This window comes from Manacus vitellinus, unplaced genomic scaffold, assembly GCF_001715985.3.
Source record: "Manacus vitellinus isolate BGI_N305 unplaced genomic scaffold, ASM171598v3 scaffold_12_pilon, whole genome shotgun sequence".
Lineage (NCBI taxonomy): Eukaryota > Metazoa > Chordata > Aves > Passeriformes > Pipridae > Manacus > Manacus vitellinus.
This window is the reverse complement of record NW_021938949.1, coordinates 6,814,753-6,834,346: the sequence shown is the minus strand read 5'-3', so window position 1 is coordinate 6,834,346 and position 19,594 is coordinate 6,814,753. Positions and strand designations below refer to the sequence as shown.

Below are 19,594 nucleotides of genomic sequence, written 5' to 3'. Positions count from 1 at the left end.
GATTTGCAATGTTTTCATGCTGCAAGTAAAAGCTGAATGCGCGCCTCATTAACAGCTCATTAAGTTGTTAATATTGGTCATAAGCAGCCTTTGGTACAGCACAATGCTTTATGCAGTGCGGCAGCTCCTGCTTAGCTCGGGTCTAATTGCCTCTTTTTATCACGTCTCAGTGTAGGAAAGATGTTTCTGTCCAAACAAAAACATCACCAGTTTTTGATCAACTGCACTCGCTTCTCCCCGCCACGACAGTCATTGGGGCGGGAGGTGCTGGGCTGCGGGAGCCATGCGGTGTTTTGCTCAGATGATGAACTTTCATCTCACAACCCCAACAGTTTGATGTGGGTTCTCATTGCTGACTGTAGCCCAAGACAGACAGACTGTCCCTACCCAAATCCATCACGAGGGCTCCTGGCTTAGTGCTGCAGTTGGTGGGAGCAGCAGTGGGAGGGGAAGGACAAATTAGCTGTTCTGCTGCAGTGTTATATGGCCTGTGAAGAGCTGAGAGCAGGGACATCCCTGCACAGTGCACAGAGGGCGGAGGGAGGAGAAGCCTGATCGTGTATGCAAAGCTTTACTGAACTAACAACAGAGCTACTCCATTAAAAGCAAAGGAATTAACCTTCCTTTCAGAAACAGAAGCAATCAGTAGTAAAGTCAAACGAACCATAAATTGCTCTGGTAAAGAAGTAGGGAAGGCCCTGGCTGATAACCCCTATTCCAGCAGACACAGGCTGGAGTTCAAGTGCTTTCAACTAAAGGGTTGTATTTGCAGCCAAATTTCTATTTCCTCTAATTGTGCAGTCCTGCTCTGCTTGTTTGCAGTCATCCTGGGATATGTGAGCAAAATGTTGTAAGTATTTTCATATGGGTCTCAACTCCCGTGGCTTTGCCTCCTCTGTACAGCTTTGCTGTGAAGCCAGCTGTGGAGAAACACAGTTGGTTTTCTTTTCTGACATCTGTTTGCTATATCCGTCGTCAATCACAGAACTGGAGGCTTTTCAGGTTGTCTGTTGTAGACAGAAAACAAACAAAAAAAAAATGCCGTTATGAAAGTATGAATTAGCAATAGTCTAAAATATTTTGGTCACAGCAGTCCAGACACTGAGATGACATGGGGGTGTAGGACTGCAGTTCTGAGCTGCAGCTCTCAAGGATGAAAAATAAACAAAGAGAAAACTCTCAGTGAGAGTCAAGAAAATTTAAATTTAATCTCTCTCTCCCCAGGAGCACAAGAACACAGTCCTCTGTGGGCTCCCTGGTGTTCTCTGACCATTGCAATCTGTAAAGCCTAACTTAATCCCTCGTGGGGGGTCAGCTACCCAAATTCACAGCAAAAAGCCACAGCAAAAGGTTACTGCAGGGGCAGATCTCACCTGTGCCCTCTGACTTTTTTCTGATTGGCTTTTGACATTTGGTATATGGCAAACCCAGTGGAGATTCGCCCTGATTATTTGATAGGCTCTCTTGGCTTCAGTGGAGCATAAGGAGTTGCTGGTCCTGACTAGACTTCAGTAGGTGCTGCCATTGCTCTTAGTGGCCATGAAGTGGGTGCTTTTGTCAGCTGCCATGAACTTGTGGTTTTATGATATTCAAATGTGGGATTAACAAATTATAGTAAGTGGAAAATGAGTATAAATGGAGGAGGAGGAATCTTGGGAACTGGAGAGCCTGGGGAAATAGCCTGAAATGGGTAATTTTGCCTCTCTAATGGGCAGAGTTTTTTAAGAGAGTGGAGAGCAGTACTTTCCCTCCAGAACTGCTCCCACTCCTCCCAATGCATAGCAGAGACGATCAGGTCAGAGTACCAAACACTCAGGAGTTCTTCAGCACCCCTTGAACAACCTTCAGTACCTCCTGGGGGGAAATCCTGGCTCATCAGAGCTGACACTGCTCTACAATACACAATGTTCATGCTGGGTTTGCTCTCAGAGTTATAGCAGAGCAAACCCTTATTTGAATGCGAGTGAGAGGGGATTTTAGGAGCTAACCCTAATTTGCATGGATGTAAGTGAGAGGGGGGGTTAGCTGTAGGTTCCTGCCTGTGTGTTTGTTTGTGCATACCTAATGCTGTCAGACTCTTGCTGTTCCTGCTCGTGGCCCGTCTCTGCTGACTGATGGGCTGCCTGCCTGCATGGGATCATATCCTTGTTGACATGAAAGAAATAGAGGAAAAAGCTCATTTTATTATTCCCCCCCCCCCCTTCTTGGTTTAACCACCTGTATGCCCTTCCCAGAGGCAGTCTGACAGTTCTGTAAGGGCTTTACTTTTGGGCCAGGCACTCTCACTCCTTTGATGGATAATCTCAGTATGCAATGTGATAGCCTATTTTAGGGTTGTGTTAGCTGAGTAGAACTGTGGGCTTCAGCAAAAGGAGAGTGTGTAGTTTTTGTTTGCGAGCTCTAACTCTTTCACAGCACTGTTCCCTGAGGTTCACCGTGGTTGCAGACACGGTAATTTCTTCTGTACCAATCAGATCATGCCTCTCCCATGAAAATCCCAGATTGCACATGGCTCGTTGGGAAATCCAAACCCCTCTTTAAAAGATTAGCGATCACAGGAACAGTATTTTCACCACCCCTGGAAGACATGGTGAGGAACAGGATGAGAATGCCTCCTCTGTTCAAAAAAGGCACTGGCAGGTAACCTCCTAGGTCTGTGTCTATGGAAAGGATACTCCATTTATAGTCCTTGCTTCATTTCCCTTTCCCCAGTATATGCAGGAACATATCTCTCCCTCTTTCCTCCCTCCACCCCCATTTCCCTCTCGTATCTCTGCAGGTGCTGAAGACCTGCCTAGCCAATGTTGGGAAGCTTCCCAGCGCTAAGCAAAGAAGCTGGGGATGTTACATTTGGGTATCATTTGCAGCTGCTTTAATTTATGCTTTTTCATGACTTAATTACCCTTAAAAATTTGATGTGGCAAAACACACCTACTGTACTGAGCGTGGTATGCACGGAGAGAGAGCCAAGTGTTTGCCTACACGGATAATATGGAGTAAACCAACTGTGGGTGTGCGAGACTCCCAAAGTCCCCATCCTGACAGCTGTTCTCTTTCTCCTCTCCACCCCTTCTTTTCCACTAAAAGAGGTTTGTCTTTTTATTTTTGCATTGACTAGATTGTGCTCTCTCTTCATCAGCATTCACGAAGGTGAAAGAGGCGTTATTCTTCTTGTGTTGACTTACATTGGTATGATAAGAAATGTTTCAGTTTCTCTTACACCAATCTATGCAACTGTGTAAATCAACACATTCATAACATACATCAATATCCCTTGAAAAGGGCTATTTCCAACTAAAACCTGGTTTTCCAGCTGCTTTAACCTCCTCCCCCACCCAGTAGCAGGTTGGGCTTCTCAGAGAGTCACGAAATATTCTGAGTTGGAAGAGACCCACAAGGATCATCAAGTCCAGCTCTTAAGTGAACGGCCTGTACTTCTTAAAGATGGGGAGACCAGATGCTCCTTTGCTGAGACTCATTTCGTGTCACAGGGTGACACAAGCCTGACGACTTAATGACTGGCAGAGCACTGGGTTTTGGTGCCAAATTGCCATTCCTGAGTAAGAGGGTGGGAGCACTCAGGTCCAGTGTTAGCAAATGGAATGTGTTGGAGGGGTTAGGACCCACATGCTTCGTGTATGGCTCTGCCTCTCTCAGAGCCTCTGAAATACGTCTGAGTAACCACAGAAAGCACAGTCCTTGGAAAAAGCACAGACTTCCATCACAAGATGTAGCCTGGCTTAAAACAGCCAGAAATTAGTGGGAAACATGTTTTACATTCTAAATATAGCTTGTGCTGCTTTGTCACAGCGGAAAGCAGCTTCGCAGTAGCTGGCTTTGAAGCACAATTAACTAATTGTTATTGAACTAATCAGCATCGCTCCCGCAGCATTCCTGATGGCAGCATTCCTGATGGCACGGAGGTTCTGCTGCACAGGGGAAGCTCCTTCCCTTGCTCCCGCTGCTCTTACACAGGCAGTGTAAGAAAATGGCCAATAAACACCAAACATTTTTCTCTCGTGCTGCTTTTCCTTCATACGAGGGAGTGACTGCAAACATCTGGAGATCCGCCTTTTTGGTCTTGAGAGGTACCATCCTTGCATTCCTTCTCTAAGCCCTTACTGCAGGAAAGCCCTTTGTGTTCCACTTTGCCTGTTCTGCAGATCAGTCTCGCTGTTTTATCTCGTGACCTTCTGTTTGTTGTGTTGTGTTTGGCTTTTGAATCCACTTAACTGTTGCTTATCTACTTGAGGGCAGTGGCCACAGCTGAAGAAGAAACAATCTGTTCTCCGTGCCACTGCAGGGATATAACTGAAATACATTGAGGATGGTTTAGGTTAGGCATCAAAAAATAATTATTTTATGAGTTACTGTTATGTATTTTATATATATCTCTAATTTATTTTTATTTTTAAAATAGCAGTATTATTCATATCCCTGTTTTAAGAGTTCTTAAAATAGAGATATGCTGGCGGAGCTTGTGTGGGAATGGCAGGGCAATCTGGAAAGTCAGTGATGGAAATGACATGAACATCTGACCAGCAAGCTGATCCTGGTGTGACACAGGAGGGTGATGTCTGAGCCCTCTCCAAACCCTTCCCAGCCCTATTTTCCAGGGCTGTGTGTGCCAGGAACCAGTGAGTAAACTTTGGAGGCACTGGTGTGCAAGATTTAACCATCAGCACATGCTCCAGTGAATGTTGCTGTGCCTTCTCCCTGTTTTTACTCACTAGTTTGATAACATTACAGCTGATACTCAGAACCTGCTACAAACACTCCTCCATTGTAATGTGGAGACGTACAGATTAGAGGATTTTGGGGCCTGGAGCTGTCTCTTTGTTCTGTGTTTATGCAACACATTGTGCAATGAGATTCTGGCCTTTAGGTGCTAACACCAAAATGCAAATATATCGATTACTAGGGAGTAAAGGCAGATATGTTCACCAAGGCATGCTTTGATGAACTGAGGGAAAGGCTTGCTGGATAGAAAAGGATCAGAGGTCTTTACAAAACAGAAATTCGCTTGGGATTGTTTGGGATCAAGGTGATGCTCAGGAAATCTTCAGCCTCTTTCACTGCATTTTTCTCCTTGTTTTTGGCCTACATGTTTATTCAAATGGCATGTGAGCATCAGGGAATCTTGTCCCAGACTTGTCCGTGAATTTCCTGGCATAATACTGGCATTACAGAAACAATTAGAAAACCAGTAGAGGAGAAATCCTGTGCTACCCAGAAACTGGAGCAGATATAAGAGCAGCAAGGAATGCTTCACAAAACTAGTTATTAAGTTTACACAATGAATCACAAGGATTTGTAGCCTACCTGTGCCACAGAGCATCGTGGTGACTGTCACTGAGAAAAGGAATAGTAGTTTCATATTGATGAAAAGCTCTCAGTGCCACACAACCCAGAGAGAAAATATCCCAAGTGAGAAGAGCTGAGGTGAACCCTCTGCAGTGCACAGAGCTCTGGAGCAGGCAGGCCACCAGGGATTTTAAACACCTTCTCTTTAAAGGTTATAAGCATTTGCAAGCTCAAATTGCCTGCAGTGAGAGCAGAGGCTGCTCGGTATGGCTGGAAAATGAGGGCAGTAATATGTTTGAATGTGGATTTAGATGTGTAACTTTATTTATGGGCTCATTTTGACACTCTCACCACGTTTCTAGATAGATTTGTTGTCTTTATGTGATCCTGCCAACATCAGCCCAGCACATATTTGTTATTATTTTTTACTAATTACTGTACAACCTGCTCAGTCTTTCTCCTTACGTTTTGACTGAGAGAGAGTTTCAAGGAGAGAATCTCAAAGGTAAATTGAAATCAGATAAGAAAAGAGATGTTTACAAATATCTGCCTGAGATTTCAAGGCAGGGTACGTGCACCGAATTAGACTTCGTGAATGCACAGATATTATTTTCAGAGGGAGTGAAATGCTTTCCCCCTGCCAAGAGCTGTGTTTGGACCCTCAGGGGTCTGTGTAGCTCCTGCTATAGTTGATAATGTCACTGACACCTAAAGCAGTGTGAGGAATGCAGCTTTAACCTTGCTTTTTATGTACTGGAGATTTCAACAGCCATGAAAAATTTCGAGCTCAGTAATCTCGAACTGCATTCCTAGAAGGTAAAAGCCTTTTGAGTTCACCTTTAAAATGCACTTGCTTTTATTGGCACAGGCTGTCCATATATTCGGGGAATGGTTTAGGATTGCAAACAGGTAGGGTCTTTAGGGATGTGTTTCCTTCTTTTTGAAGTATTTCATTTCACCCTTAATGGGACGTGCTGTCTGCACAGAGCCACATCAAGCAGCAGCAGCACTTTTCTGCTGTCCCTTGCTGTCAACAAGAAATCTGTGCTTAGAAGAGGAGGGACACATCAGCCTTTGAAAGTTGAACAGAGGGACAGACTCAAAGGGCACAAAACCAAACAATTTGCATCTCGTGGAGGCTCTGGGGTAGCGAAGAGAAATGTCTTTTTCCACACTGTATTTTCTTTTCTTCCTCCCATCAAATTTTCCGCTGCCTTGCCAGCAAAAGTGCAGCTCCAACAGCAAATGTGTCAATGCAGAGTTATCCCTGGCAGTTTTTAACCACTGTGTTTCTCAGATGTACTCCAGGAAGGGTTTGAGAAAGAGCATTGTTTTTCTGGCAGTGGGTTGCACACGCCATCCCTTCTGATGGTCACATCTCGGAAGCAGTGTTTGTTCCAGGCTGGCACATGGCATCCAAACAAAAATGCTCTTGTAGGTGCTGCTTCAGACTTGGGTGTTGAGAGCACTTTGAAGCTGTCAGCTCAGGACAGACAGTAGTGTCAGTCCTTAGAAAGAAAATACACTGCTGAAGTGTTCCATTTTCTTCTGTGATTGTGCATATTCCTGTTTCCCTGAACGTGTCATCTTACAAATCTCCCAGATGTGTCTCAGGTTTGTGCTCTGTGATCAGTTCGGCCTCACGCTATGGTTTGTGCTGTGAAAGTCTCAAAATATTGAGGTTTTTGGTCCTTAGCAGCACTCAGTTGCACTGAGGGCAGCCAGCCAGCCAGCTGCTGCTGCCTGTGCTCCTCCACCGAGCACTGAAGGCAGGGCAGCAATTAGATAAGTGCACCCCTAGGAACAAGCTGCGCTTTACTGATGGTCACTGTCACCTCATGCGTTCACCATCCAGCCAAAAAGGAAACAAAAAAAAATATAATAAACAAATAGTTTAAATGGAGCCCTGGGATAAAGGCTATTTTCAATTTTACCTTCCACGTTTTAATTGTATAGCGATAATTTTGCAATGGAGTTGCCGATGGCAAACATGCAAAAGACATTAACTTTATTTATGTTTTGGATTATTAATGTGGCTGTTAAAATTCCTCCAGTTAGTTTTGATTGAATTGTTTTTTTGTGCGATTCTGTCGTTTAATGGAGCGGTAAATAAGAATTTCTGATAATGAGCCCAAGCATCTGTCACAACAACCTGGCGCTGGTTATTAACATTTCCATTAACGGCAGGGTGGGCAGTGATAATATGGAAACCACACAGTTAGAACAAAATAAATAGTTGGTGTCAGGCTGAGTGGGTGTTAATTACTTTTTTATTTTATAACTCTGGGGGGAGGGAGTATTGGTGGAAAAGTGTGACTTATGAAGGTCATTCTCTCTTAAGAAAGAAGTCTCCAGAGGGACAGCTAACCGGGGCTATCCAGCTCGAGTGGTGAATATTTTATCACTTCTATTTATGGCCCATAAAGAGGCAGAGAGAAAAGAGACAACTCTCTCAGGTGGGCAGAGTGAGGGCTATGGCACCGTGAGCATGGAGAAAGGAGGAGTGTACCCTTTGCCCTGCCTTTCTCTCTCTACTTCTGGAGTTTGAACAGGACACGCTTCGGCACCTTTTTCTGTGAACAGAACGTGAGCTGTTCTGTTAAAACCTGCCGGAGGCAGAGACAGCAGGTCAGGAAAACAGAGTGTCCTCTCTAGCCACTGGGGAGGAAAATCCACCTGCACCAAGTTGGAGCCTGACAAAGGGAAGGATGGAGTGACCCAGGTGCACTTAAGGATCAGTTTTTTAGCACAGCACAATGCAAAGAATGCCATCAGGAGCCAAAGTGAGCCAGCATGTGCATGTGGAGGTGTAATCAAAGCAGAGCTAACAAGCAGCAAACTAAAAGTCTTTTTGTCATACATAAAATATTAGTGAGTTGATTAGTGTCTGACTGGGTTTGGAGGTAATATTAGGCAGTATTTTGGCCCTAAGTCCTGGAGCCTTGGGAGCAAGTTGTTGTAAGAGCTGCTGCTGAGAGGGAGCCCAGGGTGATGGTGACAGGGAATCCTTGCTCACGGTGACTTGCAGGAGCAGCCAATCAGGAGCATCAACCACTGACAAAGGCAAGCCCCAAACAGTACCAGAGAACCAAGACAAAATTCTCTTTTCTTTTCCAAAGCTGCTGGCAGGACTGAATTGATTCAGTGTCTAACTCAGCCTGCATGGAACAGAACACAACCACATCCTGAGGCTCAGCTGCTCCTCACTCCACGTGTACTGAGACATGCCGGTGATTCAGATACCCTGGGGCTGGCTCCCTGTGCTGACTTGTGGCATAAACAGAGTCTGTCCTGGGTACTTCTGCAAATAGAAAACTGCAGCCTGGATATGAACTAGTTCTGCTTGTCACTATTAATTCTTCTGCCCTCCTTTGTCTCTAGCACCAGCGCTGGCCCCACAGAACATCCAAGTAAACTCCCTTTCTGCAAGCCAGCTGGAGCTCACCTGGGACCCCCCTCCTGCCGACAGCCAAAATGGGAACATCCAAGGCTACAAGGCAATCCTCCTGTTTCTACTGTTTTCATTTATCTTGCTTGGCATTGCTATTTACTTGTGAGATAGCTCTACAAACTGCAGTTGCCCTCACCGCATAAGGCAAATTAAAACAGCGTTCAGAATGCAGTACAGAAACAGCACTAAGTCCCTAAACCAAAAGAAAGAGAATGAGATTGGGAGGGGGAGAGGAGAGAAAAGGGAAAGTGTGTTGTTATTTATGGACAAATAGAGCATGGGGAAACAGGGCATGCAGATAAGGAGGTAGCTCCACTTATGCAGGCAACATATCTGCTCCAAAAAGCAACACAGACACATAAGAGCTGGGGGCAAGAAATGTATTGAAGAAAATTAACTGAGCTTTCTAGCTATCAAATGGTACAAGCCTTTAGGAAGAGCAGAACTTTCTCCCAGCTAGAAGCCTGAGCCAGATCAGATTTTGGAAGAATTACTTCATTTCCTTAACTCTAACAAAATTAAGTCGGAGTATTAATTGCATTTGGTTCATAGGAGATGAGCACGTTGCAGAGGCACGTTGCTCAGCATCTCCAGCATGAGAATGGACCCTCAGAGAGTGGAAATGGGCAAGTCTACAAACACTGGAGCTTGGCTTGGGTTCAGTGTCTGGCTCTGCCTCTCTCCATGAATTTAGATCCATAAGTGAAGGAAAGCCAAGCCAATGTGAATAATCTGGCATCCCTTCTTGGCAGTAACAAGCATCCTTATATATCAATTCCTGTCCTTTCCCTTTTGTACATATATAGATGGCTTTAGCAGCTTGGCTTGGAGAGCCAAGGTGGAGTCTTGCCTTGGCTTGTTCTCTCGACTCTCTAGCTTGCTTTGGCCTGTTGTAAGGCTCTCGCTGCCAGGCCTGTCCAATAAGTAGGGCTGGCACCACTTTTCCTCTTGGAAACAACTTCTCCAAAGCCTAATTTTACAGCACAGGGATAAAAATTATGTAAGGGAAGCATGGGGGAAAGCACCTCAAGGAGCTTTAGGGAAAAACTTTATTACCCTCTTCAGGGAGGCATTTGCCTGGCTGTCCTGTGAACACCAGTGATGTAACCATTGTGTGTGTACAGAGGTGAGCTGTGGGCCATTGTATCAGGATGCCAGTGCTGACAGGCAGCTTGCTTTGCAGGGAGAATTTAAAACTGACCTCTCCTCGTTGAACTCTGGCAGCTCATATCTGCTGTCACTAGGCCATATTCTTCAGCCTGTGCTCTGTTTTTGAATGATGTACTCAGCTGCATGGTCTCTGGACTCAGGGGAATTTGCCAAAGGGAAAGGTTTGGCACATGCTGAAAAACCTTAGTATCCTATTTAACAGAGGAGTCCAGAGCAAGGCTTGCACCATCTTCCTGGTCTTTTATAGCTGCAATGCCCAGATATTTTCTAGGTGTAGGATATACTAGAACATTTGATAGGATGAGAGGAAATGGCCTCAAGTTGTGCCAGGGGAGGTTTAGATTAGATAATTAGGAAAAATCTCTTCACTGAAAGAGTAGTTAGACATTGGAACAGGCTGCCCTGGGAAGTGGTGGAATTGCCATCCCTGGAAGTGTTCAGAGTGTTGACGTGGCACTTGGGGCCATGGTTTAGTGGTGAACACTGTGAGGCTGGGTTCATGGTTTAGCTCATGATCTTAGGGGGCTTTTCCAACCTTAGTGATTCTCTCTCTTACTGTCCCAACAGATTTATTACTGGGAGAGTGACACCCAGAATGACACGGAGAAAGTGAAGGTCCTTTTCCTCCCGGAGACAACGGTCCGGCTGAAGAACCTGACGAGCCACACGCGGTACATGGTCTGCATCTCCGCCTTCAACGCCGCCGGGGACGGCCCCCGGAGCAGCCCCTCGCAGGGCAGGACGCACCAGGCGGGTACGGGAGCGCTGTCCTGTCCCACAGCTCAGACCTGGGGATGGCCAGCACGGACCTGGGCAGTGGCCAAGGGAAATGGGGGCATGCAGAAGGGCACCGGTGTTTGGGTTTACGTTGTAATGGTCTTGAAGGGTGGGGAAAAAAGCATCCAGTAAGTGGAGTGTGTGGGAGGGATAGAGCAGAAGAGAGAATGGAGTCGCAGAAGGACCACTCCCTTCACAAGCTGGCCTAGAAGGAACCGGTCGGTGGGACTGTTTCTGGTTTCCGCTGTCATACCTGGAAATGCCAAGGAACTCATCTCCAGTGCCTGGAAGTTGCCCAGACATTCCTGTGAGATGATTAGCATGCTTTTTAGAATTCCTTCTTATTGTTTTTAAAACTGGATCAGCAGCCACCCAATCAGGCTGAGCAGTGCCTGTGCTGGACATTCTGTGGTGGGAGTGCTCTGGTGCAGGGTAAAGGCAATGCCCTTGGTGGTGGCTGTGAAGAGGAGCTGTGTACTCAGTCTCTGTGCTCTCATAGCATACTTCTGAGGGTCCTTCCCTTCTGTGTCCTATCTCCTTGTTTGCTTTCAGTTTTGCAGCTGAGTGCCTGTGTTTTTAGGACAGGCTGGGTTTCTGACTGATTACGGGACATTTGTAGACAATTGATAAATCCCGTTCTCAGCTTGTTTCCTTTAGATTTAGGCTGGGCAAACAAACCAATGTTTTATAATATATATGTATATCAGCTTGACTACTTCTCCTGCAATTCAATCTGTGTGTAATCCTTTCAGCACCCAGTGCTCCCAGCTTCTTGGCGTTCTCTGAAATCACTTGCACTACACTCAATGTGTCTTGGGGCGAGCCGACAGCAGCAAATGGAGTCCTGCAGGGTTATCGAGTAGTCTATGAGCCTCTGGCTCCCGTCCAGGGTAAGAAAGACCTCTGTTCATACATATTCATGGAGAAGTGACAGAATAGTACTGTAGTATCTTTCATCTCTGCCCAATTTCCCACTTGCTCTCTGCCGTTTTCCAAGAGAAGCCAGGTGGCAAAGGGTAAGTAAAACAATTCCACTTTTGCCAAAACCGTTCAGCGAGCCATAATACTGTGGAATACGGCTTTTGTCTGTCCCCTCTCATTTTCTTGCACAAACTATAGTCTGTGTGATTTGAAAAGTCATTTTATGGCCGTCATTACCTGGTCTGGGCGAAGAGGAGGCTCAGCCTGAGAGTCCCTGATTGTCTCCCCGCGTCGCGCTTTGAAACTGCTGAGTAGGCTCCATCCCAGAATAGTCATCAGACACATTTGTATTGCTTATCACATCGTGTGTCACTTCTGTTATCACAGAGATTGCCTGGGCATCAAGTGTGCTCGTCGTCACTGGCACTGCTGCTGGCTGACAGGGGAGGGTGGCTGCTGTGGGGATGTAGATGTGTCTTTACAAAGAGTTTCTGAGCAGTGTTTTCAACCCAGCACTGGATTTTAAGTTAGACCACCACAGCGTGCTGGCCACAAATGTTTGGTTAATTTGCCAGAGCAGCAACAGAGAAGGATTTGGCAATACCCCTGAAAGCAAATGTAAATTCACTCCAAAGGTGAATTAGAAAAGATGACAAAGTTTGTGGATGGTCTTATTAATATTTTTATACTCCTGGTAGATTGCCAATCATTCAATAGGATGTCCAGCTTTGGCGGGGTGACAGCAGGGAGAGTAATTTCAGCCATTGTCAATCCATTTTAAACTCTTTTCCAAAGAAATAAGGATATCAATCACTTGTATTTGCTTTTTCTGTAAGGAATTATGATCTGTACTGTCTGAATATCCATGTCTCATGCACAGAGAAAGTTTTATGGAGGATTGAAAACACAAGAATAAAAGCACTGTCAGCCTTTACGGTTGGCAGGTCTGAGCACAAAGAGCTAATGCAGAAAGCATTTCTAATTCTGACCAAGAAATATGCACAGGGTATGCAGGAGGTTGGGGCTGTTTGGGCATTTCCTGCCTTTTATTCATTCCTACACAATGTTTAAGAATACATTTTTTTCCCCTGAAAATATGGAAGTGTCAGATCATGTTTTGTCTTCATGCATTTGACTTAACATCCTCAGAATCTTTGTTTTCCTTTCTTCTCTTCCCCACTTCTGCTTGTGCTGCCTCTGACTCCAGCTTGTCTCTCCTTCCCCTGATGTGAGCAGGGAGGTTATGGAGGGCTCTTCCTCAGATTGGAAATTTTTGCTTAAATTTATTTTCCAGTCTCTACCCATTTGCTCTTGTGACAACATTTTTCTTTCAGCAACTATATTTATTCTCCTGTCATGATAAGGAATCCCTCCCTTGATGCCATCATTTTCCTCTGATAGAAAAGCCATGCTCCTTCATTTAGAGAGCAAAGTAGAGCCAAATTTGAAGATGGAGCAGGAGACAGTGCTGAATGTAGCACAAGGCCTGTGGGGGCAGCACTGATGTATCCTGTGATCCCAGAGGATCATTCCAGCCCCAGGTCTCACATTCCTCCTTACCAGCACCACAGTGCAACAATAAGGATGGACCAGACCCTCTGGAACCTTTTCCTGCATCTTGTGACTTTCCACTCATTCATGATTTTTGGCTGAGCATCCTTGTCATGGTGACTCTCTTGCCATCCCACTCCCCCTCCCAACATTTACCTGCCCATTTTTTCAGGCTTTCCAACAGCAACCTGTTCTTTAGCAGTTTTCTCCCTGTTTGACCTTTTATTGTTTAAGCTTTACACTGTTATGTTTTACACAATAATAGACAACAGAATTGCCCTGGAGCCTTTTTTAACAGTTCTTTTTTTTTTTTTTTGAACATAACTTCAAACTGACAAATGCCTCCTGATTTGTCTCAGAGAAATGAAATAGTTCACCTAGAGAAGGAGTGGGAACTTTTACTGCTTCCTCGTTAGCCAAGGAAAGATTCCCTGAGTTATAAATTGTATCTGGGAGAAAACTTGGAACAGAAATCGCTTAGACATTATTCTTTAATTAACTTGTAAAAACTGAAAGCATCATCTTGATTTGCATAAAATAAGCATCTGGATTGAAAAACATCTTCCTTCTGCATTTTTTTGGAAAGATAAACTAGCAAGCAGCCATTTCTAGCATGAAAAACCTTTTCCCCCTTCCTGTCTTGGTTTGAAATTAGTTATGTACATCTACAGAACCAGAAAAATGCCAAAAGGACTCTCTAATTTGAACCTTCTGTTCTGTAAAATACTTTATAAATCAATTTCTTTCCCTTGACTTACTTGTAGAAAATTTCAGTGAAAACTAGATTTTTTTTTCTTTCAAAGCACTCATTGTCCCTCTGCCCTTTATGCAGCATTGAGAACCGAAAGGTGAAACTACTGTGCACCTTGATGAAGGAAACACCTCTGATTTTAATTCATCCCTGTAAGAAAAATTATGAGAGAATGAGAAGAGTGAAACACAAGTCACAACTCCAGCCTTTTTAAGATCGCAGTGCTTTGATTGCATCTCCTATTGTCGTGGCATTTGTAGCCCCCAGGTCCCTGTGAGGTGCACACATCCCTTATTCTGCATCCACGTGGTGATGGTGGACATGGCAGGATGAGGTGAATGGAACAAACCTGGCCCTTGTTTCCTCCTCCAGGCAGTGTTGCAGCTTATTTGGTGAAGCACCAATGGAGAAATGCTTGCTTAGGAAGCAGCCTGCAACGTGCACTCCTCTTCGTTTACCTCTCTCTTTCTTCCCAGAGTAATTAGTGAAGTTACATGTAGTCTCTTGGTAATTTCCCAGTTGTGTTGTAAGGTTTTTTCCTTGTCAGTACCCACTTATCAAGCTTAAACTCTAATTATACTTATCAGTGCTGAAAATTGGCTATTATCACTACTTAAACTCCTGCTAATTGTAAGAAATACTTTCTTAGCAAACTGTTAGATAATTTTACTTACCATCTAGATGTAATAAGCTCCACTTGATTTCTATTTTGGCATTGCAGCCTTCTCTTATTTTTTTATCTGCATGGCTGTTCCAGGGGTGAGCAAGGTGGTGACTGTGGACATTAAAGGGAACTGGCAGCGCTGGTTGAAGGTCCGTGATCTCACCAAGGGCATGACCTATTTATTCCGAGTGCAAGCCCGAACCATTGCCTATGGACCTGAACTTCAAGCCAACATCACAGCTGGGCCAGCAGAAGGTAAGTGGGACCATAAAAGCAAGTCACAGGCCAGATCAGTTATACAAACCTAGGGGAATAGTGCACTCAGGGCTTCACAGGAATCTCCAAGCCAAGGAGAAGCTGAGTCACAAGAGCTCAGGATGTGATTCAGTGGGTTTCACAACTGCCCATGAAAAACATGTTTCATTTCTCCTGAAATCCGTAAGTCTGATGTGAATAAACAAAACAGTGTAAATAAATCATAATGCAGACGGGGCTAGCCAGGGATTTCAGAGCTGCAGCCTGACAGCGCTGTGCATAATTCTGACTGTACTGCTCTGCGGTGGGAGTCAGAACTGGAATAACTGCCGGAACCAGCAGAGGTTCCTGGGTGTAAAACCAGAAAGAATTTACAATTATTCTCTCCTGACACGTTGGCTTATTCAGAGGGAGAGATCTGTGGATTTTTTGATGTGTCAAGAGCAGCTACAGGCTGTGCAGCAGTGCTGCCCGCTTGGGTCAGTGTCTGTACCTGAAGCCTGGTTTTCTTATTTGATCAGTGATTTTGATAAACACATAATCTAACAAGGTAAATGCCCTCCAATGATACCAGCCTGTCAGGTGAGTCACAGAACATCAGTGCAGTGGCCACAGTTCCTATTTTTGGTTGTTTTCCACATCCACAGTCTAACTCTCACACCACACCACAGAGAGTACAAAGCAAGAGTATCTTCTGTGACCGTGGCATCTTCCCAAGCCAGTGGGCAGTGGCTGTCCCCACAACCCTCTCCCTGAAACTTGGGAGGCTGGTTTCACCTCTGAAGTCAGAAATAGCAGTGGCAATGTGCAAAGTTTGTAATGCTAATGGGTAAAATGAGAGGGCTTTTTCCTCTTACCTTCTTCAGACAGGTACCTTATTCTTGGGACTGTCTGTGTAGGACCAGGAGTTGGACTTTGATGATCCTAGTGAGTCCCTTCCAGCTCAGGATGTTCTAGGATACTGTGACTCCATGACCTGTACACCCCAGCCATTGATGTTTAACTGCTGGTACTAGAACTAGTGAAAAAATTAGGACAGTAACATATTGAGCTGGTTTATGTTGCCTATTTGTTGACCAACATTGCTAGATAATTTTTTCCCCTAAATCAGTAGAAGAAATTCATACTACAGTCTGTCTCCGATGCCACCCCCATTTGCTATTCTCTTTTCATCCTTCAGGGTCTCCTGGCTCCCCTCAGGAAATTCTGGTGACAAAATCTGCTTCTGGGCTCACGCTACGGTGGACTGAGGGAGATTCAGGAGAAAAACCCACAACTGGCTACATTATAGAGGCACGACCCTCAGGTAAGCCATGGGAAACACAGTGAGTTTGATGTCATGAGTTCCCTTCCTTCAGTCCATGCTGGAAGCCATCCACAGTGGAGAGGTTGTTTGTCATCCCAGTAAGGTAATGGGATTTTGTGAGAGAACGTGTTTCCAGATGCTATTAAGCTGTTACTGGTTTATTATGTGGTTTAGCATATTTTCTCCTCTTTAGGAGCAGTCACAGAAAATTACCCCGACTGCTCTGGCTTTCACTGTGCTACATCACTGGAAAATCATCCAACAGATGAACTAATATAGTTAATAATTAAAAGTAATTTAAATGCTTACAGCATCTTTCATGCACAAGGACTAATAAGTATTTGCAAGCTCTATTTTGAGGACCACAGATAGAAATCTGTCCTCTTCTGCAGCAGAGCACAGCAGCTAATTACTGTTTTACTGTTAATAATGGGGCCAGGACTTCAGCACTGTGAACACATTGCTTCCCCCATTTGTTCTGCAGGGAGGGCATTGAGTTGGGGGGGAAGAAATCCCCTATCACCACAGCTTTTCCCAGAGCTTTCCCAGAACTCCTTTGCTTGTGGGATTTGCATCTTACTGAAGCTGTTCTCTCCTTTTTGTGGAATATTTTCCCACTTGGACAAGGTAATTTTAAAAGTCAGTGTGTGCTCCAGCCCGTTCGCAGCCTCTCCCAGCTTGGTACCCCTTGCAAATTCAATAAGCACACACTTTCTGGTAACTGAGTCATTAAGGAAAGCCAGTGAGTGCTGCCAGACCCCTGTGTAATCTCACTTGATAACTTCCCTGCACTCTGACAGTGAATGTTGATAACCCTTCTCCGGGTACAGTTTTCCAGCTGGTGATGCATCTACCAGATACTCGTTTCACGTGGGCCGTGTTTGAATGTCACCAAGTCAAAAGCTTTGCTGAAGTCAGGATAGATGATGTCTGCTCTTTCTCCTCTATTGACAGGGTCTGCTACTCTGTCACAGAAGGAAATTAGACATGATTTATACTTGACATATCCATGTTGGCTACTTGTTTTTTTTTTTTTTTACTTCTAGGTGCTTGCACACTGCTTGATTATGTATTGATTAAAGGAATGCTTATCTGTTTGATTGTATAAAGGACCCTGTTTCTTATTTGTGTCTTGAATGTAAGGTTGCATTTAAAAGCACTGATTCTAATTACATTTAACCAGACCAGTAACAAAAGTATTGCCTGCATTTCTGAGGTCATCCCTGAAGATGCAGATTTTCATACCTGTATCTGATAGGATTTGCTCTGTAGTGAGGCTCTGCTCTGACTCCAGAATTTCTTTCTTATTTCTGTCATTTAACTTGACAATTGTTTTCAAAACAAAGTCAAGGGAAATGTGTACCTTCTCCCTGGAGTTTCCCAGAGTGATCAAGTTTTCTTTCAATTAGAGGCATGACACTGCTGTGCTTCTATTTCACTTACATCAGCTTTTTGATTTCTGTCCTTATTTCTTCATAGGTAGAAAATACTTTCTTATTTGAACAGCACTGTTTAGGTAACAATTTAAACCAAACCTGTTCATTGAAGTTCACTTACCAGCTTACATTTTCCTCAAACAGATTTTTGTGAGTAAGAGTATTTTAGGGGGAAACCTGCAGCCCACGTACAGATTGTCTGCAAGCTTGGAAATTCAACTCGTGTGAGTGGTGACATTGCAAACTCATCTGTTTGTCTCACTGTTGGATGTGTACAAACATTTCACAGTTCATGGCTAAAGATGTAGGATTTGTGGCCCACTCTTTTTGAGTAGGAAGAAAATAGTCCCTCCAAGGCAGGTCTGAGCTGCATTAACCCTGGGTCACTTCTGCTGGCCCCACTCCACTGATCCTGGAAACACACAGAAGAGGTCTTATTCTCCTGCTCTTGCAACCTGACTGTTGAGGCATTTAATTCCTCTTCAGATTATTTTAATCCTATTCATGCTGCTGTAGCAAATGAACTCGGCATTTGTATGCTGGATTCTCATCCTTCGTTCTGGTGCAGCTGTAGGAAGCGTGAAATGTGATCCAGGAGAGGAGACAGACTAATTGGAAGATTTGCTTATTCCACCCAAGCGTCGGCTTCCTCTCTGTGCTGCTTTTCTTCCTCATCTCTGCACGGAAGACTTTGAAATCTGAATTACGGGCTTAACAAAAGCAGGGAACTAATTCCTCCTGTCAGGGCTGGTCACTCAGAGCAGCTCCTGTTTCAATATCGTTCTAATAATTTGCTTTTGCATGTTGATTTATAGGGGTAATAGAGCGTGGATTGGAGCAACCTTTGTTTTTAAGGAGTTGTTGTCCAAAAGAAGAGCAGTTGACTTGTGCCCTTCACATAAAATCAAGGGAGGAAAAGATATTCATCCTTCTGAGGTCAAAAAAGGGGCGTTGAGCCGACAGATGAAAAGCCTTAGCTTGTTGCCAATATTTAAATGCAATACCACTACCTTAGTGTTTCACATCTCAAGTGTCATCTATTATAGGCCTCATTACCCCAAACGTTAAATGCTGTATCATCTCGTTTTCCCTGCTGTAGTTCCCTGCCAAGACTCTTCCATCAGAGTAGGAGGGTGGCTTTCTGTCAGAAATGGCAAACCCTACTCCCTTTTGTCACTTCCCTTCAAGTTTTTCGGAGTCCTGCTGTGTCTCCCAGGGCTCTGCTGCCCTGCTGGGTTTAGCAATGGTGGCAGCAGGCAGCTGAGGCTGTTCATTTGATTTCCCTGTTTCTCTGCTGGGTTTATGGAAGGTGACCAGGCTCACTACCTCCTCTGCATTTTGAGTATACTCAGGCACGGGGATGAAGCAGGCGAACCAATATTTTTTCTAGAGTGATCTGTGCTAGAGGAAGACATTACAGAAACAGAAGAGTTTTTCTTTTCCTTCAACTTCTCTGCCCCTGGAGAAATGGATTCCAGTTCAGCTCCTTGTGCATTACAAGAAATGCAATTAAGCAGCCTCTGTCTCTGCCATCGTAAGCGCTCCCTAGACATCAGCTCGGCTGGCTGAGGAATGGGTAATAGATCATGTCCTCAGCTCTTACGCAGAGGAAAAGACAGAAATGGCACAAAGATGTTAAAGTTCCTGGAAAGAATGCAGAAGCTGGTTTCACCCCTCTTTTCCCAACCCCGGTCCACATCCAAAGCTCCTCTCGCTGTACTGTGCTTTATTGGTGGGCACGTGGTCTGTAGAGTGCCAGCAGTCTCACACAGACTTGCCTTCTCAGTTATCCCCTGGATGGGTTTCTGTGTAATGCCCTGGGGATCCACAGTGCCAGGAGTGCACCTAGATACGTGCCTGTCCCCATGAGACCTTCATCCATGTGTTGGCCTGCTGCAGTCATCTTCATCTGCAGGGCAGCTCTGGAGGTGTTTGGTCAATTTGCTTCATAGAATAATTTGGATTGGAAAAGACCTTTAGGATCATCAAGTCCAACTGTAAACTTAAC

General features: G+C 44.7%; 1 protein-coding gene across 2 annotated transcripts in view; it reads left to right on the top strand.

The window, feature by feature from the left end:
• The window catches only part of SDK1 (sidekick cell adhesion molecule 1), a 388,490-nt gene that overhangs the window by 351,776 nt on the left and 17,120 nt on the right, over positions 1-19,594 (top strand). For both annotated transcript variants that reach the window (XM_018067288.2, XM_018067286.2), the window contains 5 exons: positions 8,686-8,801; positions 10,493-10,679; positions 11,455-11,592; positions 14,683-14,844; positions 16,025-16,150. In XM_018067288.2, coding sequence (XP_017922777.1) covers positions 8,686-8,801; positions 10,493-10,679; positions 11,455-11,592; positions 14,683-14,844; positions 16,025-16,150 — 729 coding nt within the window. The remainder of the gene's footprint in view (positions 1-8,685; positions 8,802-10,492; positions 10,680-11,454; positions 11,593-14,682; positions 14,845-16,024; positions 16,151-19,594) is intronic.